This window comes from Falco biarmicus, chromosome 1, assembly GCF_023638135.1.
Source record: "Falco biarmicus isolate bFalBia1 chromosome 1, bFalBia1.pri, whole genome shotgun sequence".
Lineage (NCBI taxonomy): Eukaryota > Metazoa > Chordata > Aves > Falconiformes > Falconidae > Falco > Falco biarmicus.
Window position 1 is genome coordinate 92,528,846 of NC_079288.1, and position 18,569 is coordinate 92,547,414.

Here is an 18,569-nt window from a genome sequence, read left to right on the forward strand (position 1 = left end):
CCATTTCCTCAGATGTAGTAGGTATCATTGTAAAGCGAATGCTCATCAAGAGTTACCATCTGTAACTAAGACAATCCATATGATAATCTCAGATGTCCAAGATGATCCGGAACTTGGAATAGGATATATTTCCATTAATTTCCCAAGAACTTGCGCTACAAGTTAATGAATATTAGTTTGATTTTTTTTCTAGTTGCTGAAGTACAATAGTTTGTTAACATAATCCACAATACAGATGCCTAAAACCAGAAAAATTGGCTCCTACAGACTTTGCTGAGAATTGTCTGTCCATAACTAACAGCAAAAATTTGAAACATATTTAATGTTCTGTTTCTGAAGGTTCTAGTCTTGGTTGCCAGATGTCTAACATAATGCTGTTATGTTACAATATTCACTTGGACAAAATTGCCATTTGTTCCTATATGAATGTTGAGTAAAATCTCATGGGTTAAAGCTAACTTGTACTTAACACTCTCTACAGTTGAAAACTTAAAAGGTAAGCTTGATCCTTTCACCTCTGGCATATGCCAAAATTCTTCCAAAAGCAGACTGAACAGATGAGACTTAATAACTTGTCATCTTTTGTATCTTTGCATATGTGCACTAATGTGATACCTTTCATCTAAAGATCTCGAACCTCTTGGCATACGCTAAGGGGAAAACAGAAAAGTCATCTTGCTTAAACATCAGTCGTTTTATCTTTCAAGCCTTATAATAGCTATTCTCGCTAGTATTTACTAATGATCAGAGGTACTACTGATTAATGAAACATCTCTGTTTCCCAGTCTGCCATTGTCCACAGGATTCTGAAACCAATGTAGTATTTAATGGGGGCATCAGAAGTAGCCAATTTAGAAAGGAGAAACTTCTACTTTATTTAAGAGAAACAGAAAATAACATTGTGTCCATTTTCCTTCTTCCAGATTTATGCTAGTCTGAGGCTCTCCCTTTTAACATTCAAGAAGGCAATATTCTCCAGTGGTGTGTAAATCAGCCTCATTCCAGAGACTTAGAGGATCTGAAATGTACAAGTTGAGCATGTCACTCAGAAAATACTTCACTTTTATCCAGATGACACTGAATTTATAAATCAAATTGCTAATGACACCACCTTCTTCTTTCTAGTTCCTATCATGGTTTACATTATTTATTCCTAAAAGACTGGATTTTTTATATGATAAAACAGAACAGTAAACCATGTGCATAAATTTTCATGTTACCATTCTTCATTTCTCCTGAATGTTACTTCAAGTACCCACAAGAAATCAGGATCTTACTTTCCCTCTTCCCCTCTATCGCTTCTAACTTCTACAGAGCCAGGACACTTTTCCTTATTGAAACAGGTATTATGGATTTCCCTGATGCCCATGATGTGCCAGCCTGGACTGATGGGCTGAGGCCAATTTTATGAGGTTCAACAAGAAGTGCCAGGGCCTGCACCTGGGTCACAACAACCCCACGCAGCACTACAGGCTTGGGGAAGAGTGGCTGAAAAGCCGCCCAGTGAAAAAGGACCTAGGAGTGCTGGTTGACAGCCAGCTGAACATGAGCCAGTGGTGTGCCCAGGGGGCCAAGGAGGCCACCAACATCCTGGCTTGTATCAGAAACAGTGTGGCCAGCAGGATAAGGGAAGTGATTGTTCCCTTGTACTCGGCACTGGTGAGACCGCACATTGAATCCTCTGCTCAGTTTTGGGCCCCTCACTCCAAGAAAGACATTGAGGTGCTGAAGCATGTCCAGAGAAGGGCAACGGGGCTGGTGAAGGGTCTGGAGCAAAAGTCTTATGAGGAGCAGCTGAGGAAGTGGGGTTGTTTAGCCTGGAGAGGAGGAGGCTCAGGGGAGACCTTATTGCTCTCTACAACTACCTGAAAGGAGGTTGCAGCGAGGTGGAGGCCAGTGTCTTCTCCCAAGTAACAAGCGATAGGACAAGACAAAACGGCCTCAAGTTATGCCAGGGGAAGTTTAGATTGGATATTAGGAAATATTTCTTCACTGAAAAGGCAGTCAAGCATTGGAACATTGCCCAGGGAGGTGGTGGAATTACCATCCCTTGAGGTGTTCAAAAAACGTGTAGATACGGTGCTTAGAGGCATGGTTTAGTGATGGACTTGGAAGTTGTGGGTTAATGGTTGGACTTTATGATCTCAAAGGTCTTTTCCAACCTAAATGATTCTATGATTCTATAACCTCTGAAACTGCATCTGATACATGATGCAGTTAAGCAGAAAGGGGCTGCAGAGCTGTGCTGCAGATGTGTGAGACATACACCAGCTAGGGTAGACAGGCAAAGTGTGAAGTGAAAACTGATGGTGAAAGTCTCATGGTACAGCACATAAAACTTCACAGCTGTAAAGAACACTTCATTAAATGTCACTTGGTACAAGACACTGTTGCAAGAGTCAGACAATAAAAGCCACTTGATTCCCAACTTGCTAGCTCAGGTCTCTCATCTAACCCTGTTAGGTAAATCTCTGTTCAGTCAATAGGCAAATTTTACCTCTGTCCTCCCTCAGGGAATACAAAGTCTAGTGTTCAAAGAGTTCACCAAATGAGTTACTAATTATCTTAACTCCTCCTCTAGAACTTTCAGCACTATGTCCATCCTATTTGTCTTCTAAGCCTCTGAAACTGCTTTATTGCTTACAAAGCATTTGAATCTGTGTGAAATTTAAAAGACCTTTCTTCCCCTGAAGAATTATAATTTGCACCTTTATAGGCAGAGGTAGGGGTCACAGTCTCATACTCTACCTGTATTCTTTCCTTCATTTTCTGGGAATGCTTCTTCCTCTCATTTATCTTCTGGCTTTTCTCCTCGAGGTCTGCCTCCAGCTTCTTTACGTGCTGCAGCAAAAAACCTTCCTCAGCCTCTGAGCTCTTCCTTTGCTCCATTTCTCTTTGCTGATAATTGTTTGTTTCTGTTATAGATTGGTGCATAGCTCTTTTCAAAGTCTCTTTTTCCCTCTCATAAGAGGCTTGCAGTTTGCTTGTTTTCAGTGTATATTCTTCAGTTGCTCTCTGGTTCTCACTCTTCAGGTCTTCCATCTTATTTATTAGAGCCTGTCCTTCCACACTGTATTTTTCATCTAAATTTACTTTTTTATCTAGATTTTCTCTCCCAGATGCTTTGCATTCATTTAGCAGTCCACCAGACTCCTGATTTAAATGTAGAAGCTTGTTTTCAAAGTCTGCATTGGTATCTACTGTGTCTGTAGAAAGGACTGTCTGTGCTTGGTTTGCTTCTGCTCTCGGCTCCCTCCCTTCCACCTGCTTCTTGCAGAGCGTTAACTCTGCCAAGGCTTTTTCCTTTAGTCTCCTGTGGTGTTCTACTGCAATTTCAAGGGCCTGAATGTGTTTCCTCAGCAATTGTTCTTCTTCAGCTTTGCTTTTACACTGGAGAATCGTTTCCCTTGTCTCAGCAAGAACGTGCTGAATTTCTTCTTCATGAGCCTCTCTCAGAGCCTGTATACTAGCCTCATGTTCATCATTCTTAGTGTTGAGGGCATATATCACCTGTTGAACAAGAAAAATAATAGGAAATTAAATTATCTGATGAATGGTTGCCATGAATTCAGTTACTATATTTATCAAGGTGTTAAATGCTGTAAGAGAATTACTGCTACAGTTTAATACTCTTGTTTCTTTGTGTTAGGGGTTTTTTTTGTTTGGTTTTTTTTTTGTTGGTTTTTTTCTAGGAACAGAAGGGACAATTATAAACTGCAAAGTGTTATAGGGAAGGAAGACAATACTGTGAGAAACAGTATTTATTTTTCACTTTTTGTCAGAAATTTCCTTTTTTACTCTTGGCAAGTTATTCATGCCCCTAGTTTGATCTCTAACACAAAAAATTAAATAGGGCACCTTCTCTAGTAACTGACTCAATATTTGTAGTCCAGTTCAACTAGCCTTCAGTGCATGAGGACTGCCTCTCACATGCTCTTTAGCATTAGCAAGTGCTAAAAACCAGTAGTAGCAGATCTGTAGAGTGAAACCTGAAGTCCTGACATGCAGTTCACGTGGACCAAAATCACTCTGCGATGTAAACAAAAGAAAAGTTTGTAAGGAGGATTAAATTTTGCACTCCTGACTCAAAATAAAACACCACTGAAGATGCACTCCTGGAAGCCATATGCCTGGCAAGTTAGCTTGGTCAGCATTTCAAAATTGGTATTACTTGACTGCTTGTCTTTTCAGGCCCTCATTAGGACACATGGGGGCTAATCCAGTTTCTACTGGACATACCTATCTAACTCAAGGAGAACCATATATTACCTATTAATATGTGTGAAGGTTTTCCACTTGTTTGGTTGGCTGGTGGTTTTTTAGAGAACTTACGGCTCTACAAAGCTAGGTTTGGAATTTGTATATGAGTTATGACAGATAACTTTCAGTCTGGCCTGAGCCCATAGTGGTTAAGAAAAAGATTCCTAGATAATGTTCAAAAAAATTATAGTCCTGAGTGCATAAATAAATACAGAAACAAGATCACAACTAATTCTTTTCTTATACTAGAATTTTGGCCCTGTAATCTTCAATCCTGCTTCAGGGAAAGCTTCAACCGAGAGACCAGTAAGGCACCTTGACCACAGTAAGTGTCACAAGTCTGTAGTCTGTGCTACATAAACCTTGAGGATGTCTCCAGGATTATTCAATTTGCTTTGCTATGTCTAACCATTTTTTTGGGCTATCTGTATATGAGTAACATATTGAATTGCAGTCATCCATAAATGAAAGCAAACACAAAAATACATCTTGTGTGTAGTCAACTTCCTCCCTGGCAGTAATGAATTAAGTATAGAAGCCTTAAAACATCACAAATGCAAAACATGGTCTGGATACTTTTCTGGATAAATATGTGACAAAAGAAAACAACAACATCATATTCCAGAAGAAAAGCAGACAAGAACTCACTGTCTACATTTAGATATGTACGTTTTTGGGCTTTAGATTACATGCTGTTAATTCTTTGTTATTTTTTAACCATTTTTCCTTTGAAACAGAAATAATTGCAGCATACCAAGCAGATTCCCTCTTCCCACTAACTAAACTCATTCTATGAACCTCTCTTAATCATTCAGGAGACAGACTTAAAAAATACAAGGAGAAGATCAATTTTGCCCATGGGTTTAGAATGACCAGAATTAGTTTGGGCAACTCTTCAATTAACTAGATTAGATGTTGATGATCACATTTCTGTTTCATTCCACCAGCAAAACAGAGATGAACATCTGGCCTTTGTGACTTACAGACTTCCACTCTTAATGATTAATTTATGTGGTAAATCAGCACTGCCTGTCTCATATTATGGTGTGTTCACGCTGATGGTGGAATTTGGGTTCCTCTGAAGTCTGACTTCATAAATCATAGAGATTTCCCAAATTCCGCTGAGCATTACAGCATCACCAACATCCTGAGTTATCTAAAAGAATGGAAGAAACTGACCTCCCTGCGCTATTATTCCTACACTTCTCTTCAATAGTGGCTAGAACCACAATGAAGAATTTTGACTTGAAAATGTATGCCCTTAAATTCAATCTTCGAATGCTGAAATTGATTCCTCAGTATCTTAACCTTCTTAAGAGATTTAATTTTTAGAGGGCTGCTGCTCTGTACTTGAGCCCCTCACACATGCCTTTCACTCCCTACCAAATAGAGCTACTATATTCCTATTCCAGATACCTCATTTAAGATACTGGAGTTATGTGAGATGAATCTGGGACTTTTATGTGCTTGAAGGAAAAATACTGGAAAATTATTTCAGCATCTGTACCTTGTGAGTGTACACACTGCTGACTACTGTGGTATAAACCTCTTAACAGTTGTGTTGATAAACAGCTTTTTAAAAGCAGCTCTAAAATGGATCAGTTTGACAGTACAGAAAAAATTGCTTTCAAATGAAGAGAGCAATACATTACTCTTAGTTACCAACATAATACCAATGGCTACTGCCTCCTTACAGCTCTCCAAAACTGCATGTACTGGGATATGCTGTACCGAATTTAAAGCAACTGAGAGTTATAAGACACTATTACAAACGTATACTTGAACATTTACAGTGCAGTGAATATGAATACATCTTATTAGTCCTATTTTATCCTCCAGATGCTGTAAATCTAAATGGCGTTTTCTTTCTTCATGGTGATGTAAAATAACAGAAAACATGCACCTCCTCAGTGAAGACAAAGCTAAAGCATTCAAACCAAAAAAGACTGTTCTGTTTTCCTACAGTAGTGTTAAACACTACTCTTGTAGGAACCTGACTAAGATAATGAAAAAAATGTTTCTAGCAGGTTGCTATACTAGCTGAATAAGAAGTGAGACAGTTTGGTATGGAAGATGAAGAGTGAGGATGGTAAGAAGAATCAGAGAAAATCAAAAGATTATAAGAGTTCTTCCATCGGGCCCAAGATAGTGGACACAAATCCCTCCTGAGAGAGAAAGGGCTAAAAGAAGATAAAAAAAAGAAACTTAAGAATGAGAAAAGGCCCTGGAAGGAGTGCCAAATAGGGTACTCCTGGCAGCACCCTCAACAAAGCAGGGAAGGAGACAAATTTCCATTGCTAATTAACTTGCCAGAGGCTCACTGATGCCAGGTGACAGCACCATCTCCTTCTCACTAGCAGTAGTATCTTACCTTCACTAGAAGGTGAATTTGTTTCTATGAACTCTGTCTTGTCTACTTCCCAAGCAGACCAAAGCAGAGTGAGGTATCCAAACATGTCAGCCTCGAAAGGGACTCCAATTTAAAGCAAAGGACAGCTAAATTATTAAAAGTAAGTTCAGTTATTGAAAGAAATGGCTCTCTATCCCTTAGCCTTCTCTAGTCATTAACTATACAGGTTAGAAAATAAAACAAACTCCCACAATTTATTCATTCATTCTCTGCACTAGTTTTGGCTGGGAGAGAGTCAATTTTCTTCTTAGCAGCTAGTATGGGGCTACGTTTTGGATTTGTGCTGGAAACTTGATAACGCAGGCATGTCTTCATTACTGCTGAGCAGTGCTTACACAGAGTAAGGCCTTTTCTGCTAGGCTATGACTATCTACAGTGCTGATCCAATTTTACATCTATGCTGATTTCAGCTTGTGGTGGTTTGACCCTGGCTGAATGCCAGGTGTCCACTGAAACTGCTCTTTCACTCTCCTCCTCACCCAGACAGGGGAGAGAAAATATAACAAAAGGCTCGTGGGTCAAGATAAGGACAGGGAGATCACTCAGTAATTACTGTCATGGTCAAACAGGCTCAACTTGGGGAAATTAGTTTAATTTATTACCATTCAAATCAGAAAAAAACACCTTCCCCCCACCCCTCCCTTCTTCCCAGGCTTAACTCCACTCCCAATTTCTCTACCTCCTTCCCCTGAGTGGCGCAGGGGAACAGGGAATGGGGGTTGTGGTCAGTTCATCACATGTTGTTTCTGCTGCTCCTTCCTCCTCACACTCCTTCCCTGCTCCCGTGTGGGGTGCCTCCCATGGGAGGCAGTTCTCCATGAATTTCTCCACTGTGAGTCCTTACCACTAGCTGCAGTCCACACACTACTCCAGCCTGGCTCCCCCGTGGGGTCACAGGTCCTGCCAGCAAACCTGCTCCAGTGTGGGCTCCTCTCCCCACAGGTCGTGCCAGGAGGCTGCTCCAAGCACAGACCACCCACAGGGTCACAGCCTCCTTCAGGCATCCACCTGCTCCAGTGTGGGGTCCTCCATGGGCTGCAGGTGGGGACCTGCTCCACTGTTACCCTCCAAGGGCTGAGGGGCACAGCCTGTCTCACTGTGGGCTTCACCATGGGCTGCCGGGGAATCTCGGCTCTGATGCCTGGAGCCCCTCCTGCACTGACCTGGGTGTCTGCAGTTGTTGCTCTCACATATTCTCACTCCTTTCTTCCGCTGCAGTTCCCCCCTTCCTCACACCTTCTTAATATGTTACCCCCAAGGTGCTACCACCGCTGCTACTTAGCTCAGCCTTGGCCAGTGGTGGGTCCGCCTGGGAACTGGCTGACATTGGCTCCATTGGACATGGAAGAAACTTCTGGCATCTTCTCACAGAAGCCACTCCTGTAGCCCCCTTGCTACTGAAACCTTACCATGCAAACCCACTACGCAGCTGAATGATACTGCTGTAACATATGACCAGGGAACTCATGAACTAAGTCTCAAATCTCTCCTTGTGTCCTCTGTGGCTTCCTGAAACCACACAAATAATTTGACGCATCCAAACAGTTGCAGAAATAGTTAACACATAAATGTGTAGTACGAGAGAAGATTTAAAACAATCGGCACTCCAAACATCCAGAAGTGTTTCAGAACCTAAAATTACAAAAATATCTTTAAAACACAAGGAATTTTGTTTATATTTTTAAGGGTGTTTTTTAATTTGCCTTATGATTTTTTAGTTGACTTCAGCATCTTGCAAAAACACAAGCTGAAGTAATTTATTTTCCACTCAAATGAAAGGTCAGCTTCAGCTGGAATAAGTTTGTTTTCAAAGCTGGATTTGTGGAGAGAAATAACAAATGTTTGTTTTGTGAGCTTTCTGATTACATAGCTTACTACCATCCAACTCTTTAGAAAAATGCTATGAAATACATTTCTTTTTATAAGAAATACACACAGTTCATGGTTCATTTATCCACTAACTGTGGCAGTACATTAAAATTACCTTGACTCAACACAGACCATAACAGTGTTGACTTTCATTTACAAAACAATAAAAACACCTTTTTTCAAGCCTTTCACTGTCAAGTGATTAAAAGTATTTTTCCAGTATTTCCCAACCCTCAAACTTCTGTCTATTCATGTGGACTGGGCATGGACAACAAATTAAGAGTCAGAGCTGCAAAGACTTCAGGGCCAACTTACGTTCAGTGGACTTGATGAGCTCAAAGTAAGAGCTGAGAATCCAGCTACAGCTCAAAGTGCCAGCCTCTGACTGGAAACAGTATGTCTGCTTTTAGCTCTGGAAGCTATACTCGGAAACTAAGGAGCTTTGAGGATGCAATTTCCATGAAAAGCCAGACCAGATATCCCAGCGTCATGCTGCAAACATATGCAACTGGCTTGACATTGCCTTAGCTCGAGTTCAGCCACCAGCTCTCACCTATGTTGGCCACAACAACCCAAGGTGGTTTCCACAGCTCTTTAGGCTTCAGAAGAGCTGCATCACTTGTGCCCTGCACCAGAATGAATCCTAATTACTATACTAAAAAAGGACTTTGCTTCAGGAGATTCTCTTTTAGTGCAGGGTTAATCTAAATGCTTTCATCCACTGCTCCAACCATGGTAATAAAGCCTTTCAGATTCTGGAGGGGTGGGTGGGGGGCGCTCCATATGAAATCTGATGTCTTTTGGGCAGAAGCTCACTGTGCAATGTCTCACTCTCCTGAATGTCCCGCAGTATCCATAATACTTGTGGTTTTCCTTATCTAGAGATTCAGACCAGAAGAGGGAAAGTTGATATTACATTCTTAAAATTTGAATGTATTGCCCTTTTTCCTACATGTACCATGTATTACTGTCAGTCAAAAAACTACACTGAGATACTAAAATGTATCAAGAAACTACCAGCATAAAATGTCTACATCTTTCTTAACTCTTTGGGCGTGTTTTGTTTCCTTTTTCTGCCTCTCCGGGGTTTTTTCACCCTTTTAGTTTAAATTCTATGCAATAAATTCCACAGGCACATTTATTTGTTCCCATTTTTTACTTCATTTTTTTTCTGTCTAGTAGGGTGCAACACTGAGCATAGAAAACCTTAGTTTAGTCGCCTATGTATTGCACTTGATCTCTCAAGTGCAATCAAACATAAATTTAGCCCTGGCCTAAATTTTGCTAAAGAGACATCCAGGTCTCCCTCATTTGTATTTTATAGTTTCTAATAAGCTAAGAAGAATAATTGCCAGGCAACTTAAGAATTAGGAAAATAAAAGTATATTGCAAGAACGTTTCCAACAAGCAGAGCAGGTGCTAAAAAAGGCATGAATACCACATCTCAAAAATTTCAGCAAAGCAAAAAAATACTGTAGAATCACAAAAGGTAATTCTAGATAGAGACTCCTCTGCTGGGAAACTAACATGCAGTTTATTAAAAATAGTTCCAGAAGAAATTTCAGTAATCCCTTCTCTTTACACTGGTCACAAATCCACCTGCTGTGACTCTGGTTGTAAGCAGTGCCTCCTCAGCACCTCAAGAAATAGGTCTTCTTAGACAGTCATGGAAAGATTAAAGATTCCTCCAGTCTGACATGGTCACTCTGAGAGAAATAAGGTTGTTCTGAAACACAGCTACAACAGAGGAAGGGCAGAGGAGGCCACTAGTAATTACTGCAAGGAAACAATGAGAAAACCCCTATGCATTTCATTCTCAGAAGAATCTTTTCCTGCATGCAAGAATCAGGATTCATCTCACCTAACATCATCCATTTAATCATTACACATCTAATACAGGTTAGCCAAAGGAGCGAGACAGGTGCCTCCAAAAGATAACGTTTCCCTTTGCAATGCAGGTAATAGAAGTGAATTGCTTCAGGTGTTCAGTTGTTTTGTTATTGTTCCTTCCTGACTTCCCAGCTCTTCCTTTTTCTATAGAGCCGGGACAGAGTCCCGTACAAAGGGAAGAGAAAAGTTTCAATTCTCAAAGGCCAAAACAGATTCATTGTCTTCTGTTTCTATGTTCTCTGGGGTTTCTCTCCATCCTGCCCTAATGTCTCACTTCACATCAACTTCATTTCTGCATACACACTTCATGTTGTTTTACCAACACTTTACAAACCAAAACAGATATTGAACACACATATACCATGCACATCTGCTTTGATGCATGATTTTGGAAAAACAAGCTTTTTTCCAAACTGAATGCAGTTTATTTTGTCATCCATCTATATTCCTTTTTTCATTCCATCTTATTTAGGTGCTTATGACTCTCTCTAAATTAGTATCACCTGTTAATTTTAATATGTTGTTTCTTTTTACTTCTAGGTCATTAATTAACATATGAAATAATGCAAACTAGCTCAGATCTTTGTAGTATCTGCCTCCCTACAATATGATGTTACAAACTTTTTTTACAGTTACTCATTTTGTATCTTATCTGTCAAAACCATTTTCTACATAGCTTTGACATAATTTTGCAAAGCTTTAATAGCAAAAGCACTATTATTTTTTGTAGATTTTGTATGCAATTAAAAACTAGAATAAATAAAATCAGTCAGCATGACATTTACACGAAATACATTTCTAGTTCTAGTTCTCCCTGAGGTCAATCAAATTCATCCTGAGTGTATTTATCAGGTTAAGCTGTATTCAAATGCTGTCAGTGAGAATCACATTACTTTTCAGTAAAAGTTAAATTAAGTAAAATGTCTGTCAAACCCCACAGAACTAGATGAAAACACTTTAAAAGATGATGCTTATTCATTGATAAGTCAATGTACATCAACACACACACATATGTAGACAATCAGAAAGACCAAATTGTTTGATTTTAGAGTCCTTTCTGTTCACCTTTTCTAATCTATGTCTTGGCAAAATTATTGCATAACTCCTTAAGATCTCAAATACCGCCACAAATCTCTTAGGCTTTTACAGTCCTGGATGAGTTCAACTCCATCTTATGAAGCCGTTTCAGATAAGATAACATGCAAGAAACAGAAGTTTGACACAAGCCACATTCATATCTATGCCCTCTGTCTGTCTGACAGTGAAGTCAACAATTCTGTGTCAATAGAAGGAATAAAAAGTCTTTATTTCCATGTAATTCACTGGTAATTTAGCTGTCTGATTTTTGTTACAGATCAAGAACTTGATAGAAGACCTTTATAGGTTTATATCCCAGAAGCTTGATCTCTATTGTGCTTCAAAAATATGAGCTAATGAGTCTCATTAACCAGATCTACATACAGTTGTGATGGAATTTGCCAAATTAATACTCAGGTTTGTGAAAATGTTTCATTACATCCCAGATTTTTAAAGATCTTTACGGAGTCTAAAATGCAGACATATGTTCAGGGCTATCAAAGAGTTGCTTTGTGTCTAATGATATTTATCTGAAACTTTATCCTGCCAAAACATCTTTTAAATTCTTGTTACAGATTATGACAAAGCAACATTGTCCTATTTTACAATAAATGCAGTAAAAAAATTTGTAAAGCAAGTTCTCACTTGATTCTTATTAAAGTATTTCCTTACTTTAAATACAGTAGAATTTGGTAATCTTGCAAATATAAGCTGTAGAACTGTTCAATTAATTACAGCCCAGGGTTAAACAGATTTTCCCGACCAAATACATCATACATCTTTTTGTGGAGACAAATATTATAAATTATTTTTAAAAAACAATGTTTACTGCAGGTTTTCCCCTCCATGTAGATCTGTGACAAGCATAGATAAAATGAGCTCTGTTTCTTCCTAAGCCAGGCTAAAGCATTATACAGATTGGATCAATTTCTTACTTTCTAGTAGTTCACAGGTGAAATTCTGATAGAGGATTTTTTAAACTGTAAAAAGATGTCTTTACGTGTTCTACATACTTTGCTAATTAAGAAAAGAAGCTATCAAACCCCTCAGGTATCCATGAATTAATAATACCAGTTTCTACTACTGCAGGCACCAACATTTAAAGTTCTTTGCTGCTGTAAGCAAATTCAACAGTGGGAATATATATGAAAGTTTCACAGAGCCTCTGCCACTACTCTGTTAACAAAAGGGTTGTTATTTTTTTCTTCTCAGTTTATTATGCATACACTTTAGAAAAAGAAAAGCACAGTATTCTAGGGGCTGTGGAGATTTCAGTTGCCTTTCTCATTCTAACAGTATGCAGTTCATACTCTTGCTTTGTTATGACAAAAGATATTGTCTACTTTGAGAGAGTAGTCTGTTTTTAGAACAGAGATTGTGGAAAGAGTCTCTGCTGTACTAGCAGCTATCCTACTGAATACATCCACTGAAATTTTGAGAAAGAATTTAGTATCAAAGTGGTAGTTGACTACAGGAATTGCAGAAGAACCTCACAAGCACATACATGATAGACAGATAAATTTCAGTGCAGATTAAGGTAATATAATGTACTTTAACAGAGCAAATCTATATTTTCCATACACACTGGCAGAATCTAAATCTGCTCAGAAAAGAAATTTTGAAGCTATAAAACAGACAATGAAGACAGAACTCAGCTAGGTAATAGGACTTCTAAGCAAGAAATGCAGAACAAATAAAAAAAACCTCCCTATATCACAACTGTAAGTCTACAATTCATTCATACTTCATATATAGCATGCAGTTATGGTTGTCCCCCACCCTTAAGCAGAGTCTAATTGAACTTAAAAAAGGTATACCAAAAAGCAACAAGAATAATCAACCATGATAAAAGCTTCTTGCATGGAAGTAACACAACAAAGCATGACTCTCCAGCTCTGAAAGAGACACAGCTAAGAAGGGAACGTAACTTTGTTAGAGATTAAAATACTGGGATTTAGGTGTTCACTGGTGTTCCATTTAAGTAAACTCCCATTATAGTCCATCAACGGAGATCCAGTCAGTAAAGCTGCAGAGACCAAAGAGTGATTCAGCTCACTGAGGTAGACACCTAGGTCCTGACTCACTTGCCTAATGTCAGAGATCTGGTGCCCTTTGGGATGCCACAGGCACATAAACATCCACACAGGAGTTTACAAATATGCCACAGGCTTTGCAGGATAACTGTGCTTTTCTGCAACTAGGCAGATGATGCTCAGTTCTCAAATGACACTACTTTTAGCTAGGTCATAAAACTGAGTTCAACCCCTAATGGTTGGTCTACTAAATTACTCTCTAGGCTCTACTGATTACATTGGCAGCTTGGACATACAGTACACGTGAATGGTAAAGTATCTTAATCGCAAACTGAATCTCCTCTGTGACATCCCTACAGTCAAAAGTATAATGAGGAGGGCAAATAGCAAATGATCACGCATCACCTTTTCCAACATATGAACTACAAAACAGCTTGGAGGTGGCACTTTACACAAGTGCACTAGAGGCACGGCATATTCCTCTAACTCTCTGGGCACCACCAGAGACAAGCTACTGGCTCAGGCGGACCTCAGCATACAGTGGTTTTTCAAAGATATTTTTCTTGCAGTTTCCCTCCTCCCTTTCAAAGTAGTATTGCAGGAGCCAGAATCAACATATTATTCTGTAAAGGGCTATATAATAATACACATCATAACACTACACTATTACTCATGTACCCATGTAATTTTTACCCAAATACTCATCACAGCAAAATGGAGGTAGACTGAATACAGCGACTACTCACACTTCCATTAAGCATACTGATGTGAATAAGCTGTAAATAATATGGTCAAGTTTGTATTCATAAACCAATATTCATTTTAATGCATAAATAAGCTTGTAATTGTATAGCGACAAAGGGGTTAAAATGTCTGAAAGATCATATAGACTGTTCTGGCAAGAAAGTTGCAAATCTCTGCAAGGGGAGCTGTCCTCCTTATCTGCAAAGCAAGCTGCCCTACCAAGGAGATAACGGGACAGCAGGATGGCCTTGAGTAAAATTACGAGGGGTATTGTAAAACCCTGGGAAAGATTTCTACAAGTCTGCCAACTCATCACTTTTGAGACCTAAGGTGAAAAGTACACCATGAGGAAGACCTACGGCCTTCCTCCCATAGACCACTGCCCACATTCTAAAGACCCCGGCCCACAATTTTTGGAAGAATCTGCGCAAGCGTGAAGCTAATTAGCATATGAAGTGACGGTAGGCAGGTTCAGGTAATGAATATGTATAGGCGTTAATTGAATATTCATTGTTTCATTATATAAATATAAGATAATCTGCCCCTCTGGGTGTGTACGATTGGTGGAAGGATCCCCTGTACACCCGGCGCCGACAATAAAGAATATTTAGTCACTAAAATCTGGTTTTGGACCTGTGAATCAATACGCATATTAAGCACATACTGGACACCTCCTGAGATTGCACTGACGATCACAATACCAAGAAAATTTAACTACCATTGATTGACAGAACAAGTGGAAACAGTATGCAAAATTTAAACTGGTCTGAAAAAACACAGCAGGTCTCTGAGCAACCAAATTTAGCTGAAGATGTCCCTACTGATTGCAGGGGTATTGGACTAGATGGCCTTTAAAGGTCTCTTCCAACCCAAACCATTCTATAATTCCATGATAATTCTAGTCCAAATATTAATGCTTACATTAATTTTTAATTGTTTTAATGTTAAATTTTTAAGCATTGGAGTTTAAAGCTTTAAGCCCCACAAAACCGACAGCATCGTGTTTATATCATGAACAATGAGTGCACTGGATAGCGAAGAGGCACCTGTCACTACTCTCACTTGACTATACTCCCTGGGCCACACGTTGCCTGAATTCACACCTCTGGGTGCACAAGTGGGCAGGGAGCTGTGCTGTTCTCCAATACACATGCCTCACCCCAAAAACGAGGGGACAAGGACTGTAAGGTGTATTGCCAAGAGTGTAGTGGCAATGCACTGCAGACACATTGCAAAGTCATGTAGTTTTGAGACAGTTTACTATTCTCATGAAATACTAAGTTATATCATCATCCTAGTAACAACATTTAAACACTGTAAAAACGTTTAAAAGTACCAGCTATAGTTCTTAACAGCCCTGTTAACAGATTCTAGTAGTTCTCTCTTCCTGCATGAAAAAAGCAGAATATTATGTAATCTTATATTTACATCTCAAAGTAGCTCTTATAGAACCTTCTAAATGTCAGTGCATAGTCACAACCAAATGCTGTAGCTTCCAAACATAATTAAAACAGAAGACTTCTCTGGCAGTAACCTGATTTAAGTTAAAACTGTGTTTAAGTGCCTAAAGGCCAAGTCATACAAAGTTCTGAATGACAACTACATTAAAAAGGTACAATCTTACTTCAGATGAATTTCACCAAGAACATTGAGAAAAAAATCCCTATTTGAAAACAATCAGTTTGTAATTTCTTTATGAATAAAGGCAGTATTTCCTCAGTAATTGGGTTATATGTGTTTTGTTGCTTCCGAGACCTTTGGAAGACAAATGAATATACATTAAGTAAAATGTCAAGTCTGAACCAGCACAGCCAAGCCTGAGCTACTGTGCCCCACTGGGAGGCAGGATAAATTAAGTCAGTGCCGGTGCTGGATGGCTTTATGCAAGACGAGCTCACATGCCTATCTGTTCCTACTAAAAGCACAAAGTGGTCTTTAGCACCACACACAGAGACAGTCTGGTTGTGTAAAAGCAGGAAAAACAAGTGAATGGTTACAGTGAGATAGCTAATGTGCTTAAGATCTGACTGTAGAGGTGGCAACAGAGGTAGTTCTACCTTAATGTAACAGCTGTTTTAATAAAACACAAACACTCTTTTACCTAATGAAGATGTACGTGACTTTGGGGAAGAAAAAAAGATACTTCACATTAAAAAAGTATTTTATATACCATACACAATGCTGAAGTGCTCAAAAGCCTAAATACACAGCTTTATAATATTTAAGGAAGAACAACTCAAGCTGAGTTGGCATTGACTTCTAACTCAGGTATAATTTTCTTAATTGTAAAATAACGGCATCTGCTTACTGCTTGAAGAAAATGTTAGGAGAGAGATGCAGTTACAGTGTCACTGAAAAGGGTAGTTTTATACATTACCCATGAAGAAAAGATAGGACATGAAAAAATTATAACCTTGCAATTTTCTTTTGTGCAATTAATGGATTGCTAGATAGTCCTATTACCTATTGTCTGTAATGTGCATACTAATAAAATGCACAATATTTTGTATATAAACATTTACTAGGGTTCCTTGAAACAGTGATGTGAATTTAGTATGCAGTTTCCATTATAAAAGTAGCTGTCAGTTAATAAAGCCATCAGATTATCTGCAAACTTGGTATAGTCAATGGTAAATTCTCATGGTAACAAGGTAATTCCAATACACAGATGTCATTTTCATCCCTTGAATTAATTTAAATGACAATTTCTAGCCATCCAAATAATAAGATGCTAGATTCCTTGCGGTTAGAAATAGTGGCTTTAATACTGCTTTCAACTAGTTGAACAACACAATTATATGACATTGCACACATATTTTATGATCCTGGAATTCCCTTTTATAGTTCTGTAAGGAAAACATGGTGATTACAAGAAATCTTAGTTCACACATTTTTGTCAGCTGGTAGGCAAAAACAATGCTAACTTTGAAATCCTGATACAAAATCTTACCAAAAAATCATGAAAACAAATACAACATAAAGTAGATGGGGATACTGATAGTTGACTGTTAGTCTTGTTAGTACATAATTTAAGCAGCTTTATACAAAGCTTTATAAAAAGGTTCTCTCTCTTTGCCTACATGGAAACCAGTTTTTATATTCCTCGCCCAAAGGAAAAACACTGTTGCTCCAAAACCACGATCCTAGTTTTTATGCTGTTCCATTTTGCTTCATTTCTGTAGAATATTGAATACCTCTCTAGAGAACTGAGATCAAAAAGCCTCAAGCACACAGGAGAGCTCTGGCAGCATAACAACTAACTGCACATCATCTGAGCCACTGTAAGCATTGGTTACTGAGTACTGTTAACACATCACAATAAATAAGGTCAATAAACTTAGCTTAAACAATGTGGAAAAGGCAACTTATTTCAATTAGGAACATGAGTAGACAACAGGAGTGCTCTGTTACGGTTGCTCAGCTGTTAGGTGCTTCCAGAATAAGCCATCAGAATTTGATCCCATTTCATTCCTAAACATATCAGCCATTTTTTAAAACAGTAAATAAACCAGGAGAGGTTAAAAGATCTAATATATAGCCATCCCAAAAGACACTGGAGTGGTGTAAACTGTCTATACCCTCACACACAGACCAGGCCACTTGCTAATTCTTCTGTAAATTTCCACCTGCAGAATTAAAATAATAGAAATAAATATGAGCACACACTTCTGTGCAAAAGTCAGACACCCTTTCTCAAGTCATAAATCAAAGTGGGTGTTGCTTATCTGGCTGATTTTCCACTGAAGCTTATTTAATAATGTTCATATTTTCTACCCTGCTGATTGATCTGAGGGGCAATAAACTTCCTGGTGACTGATGGTGGTAAGTAGCCAGTATGTTTAACATTTTCAACTGTTCCACATAGTCATTAAGGAACATCTGCCTAGGCACACTTGCTCTGCTTCAACATTTCTTTCCCCTGAAGGAAAAAAAGGGTTCATAATTGTGTTTTATCAGCAATTAATTTTTCCTTGCAATGGCACTCTCTTCCTCTGTCAAGACAGTATCCAATCATACATACACAAAATTCTTGCTAGACTGCTTGATTTTTTGACTAACAATCTACTTGACCAGAAATACTGGAATTTAAAACGTGCTTCTTATAACAAGACTCCCAAATTCTCAATATAGTGTCAGATGAACCCCTAGGGAAAATGAGTTTGAGGGTATCTACTCTCAATAAAAATACTTCTTCATCGGTATCTCGAAATTTGTCACTAAGAAGGAAGCAGAACTGTTTTGTGGCTCTCTGATCACCAGGTAATGTCACCATCCTACTTATTCAT

General features: G+C 38.7%; 1 protein-coding gene across 7 annotated transcripts in view; it reads right to left on the bottom strand.

Moving 5' to 3' along the window:
- Window positions 1–18,569, bottom strand: part of FAM184B (family with sequence similarity 184 member B) — a 51,938-nt gene that overhangs the window by 21,318 nt on the left and 12,051 nt on the right. For all 7 annotated transcript variants that reach the window (XR_008823408.1, XM_056348371.1, XM_056348350.1 and 4 more), the window contains one exon: window positions 2,749–3,510. Coding sequence is in view for 6 of the 7 variants with exons in the window: in XM_056348371.1 (XP_056204346.1) it covers window positions 2,749–3,510 (762 nt within the window). In the remaining variant the exon portion in view is untranslated. The remainder of the gene's footprint in view (window positions 1–2,748; window positions 3,511–18,569) is intronic.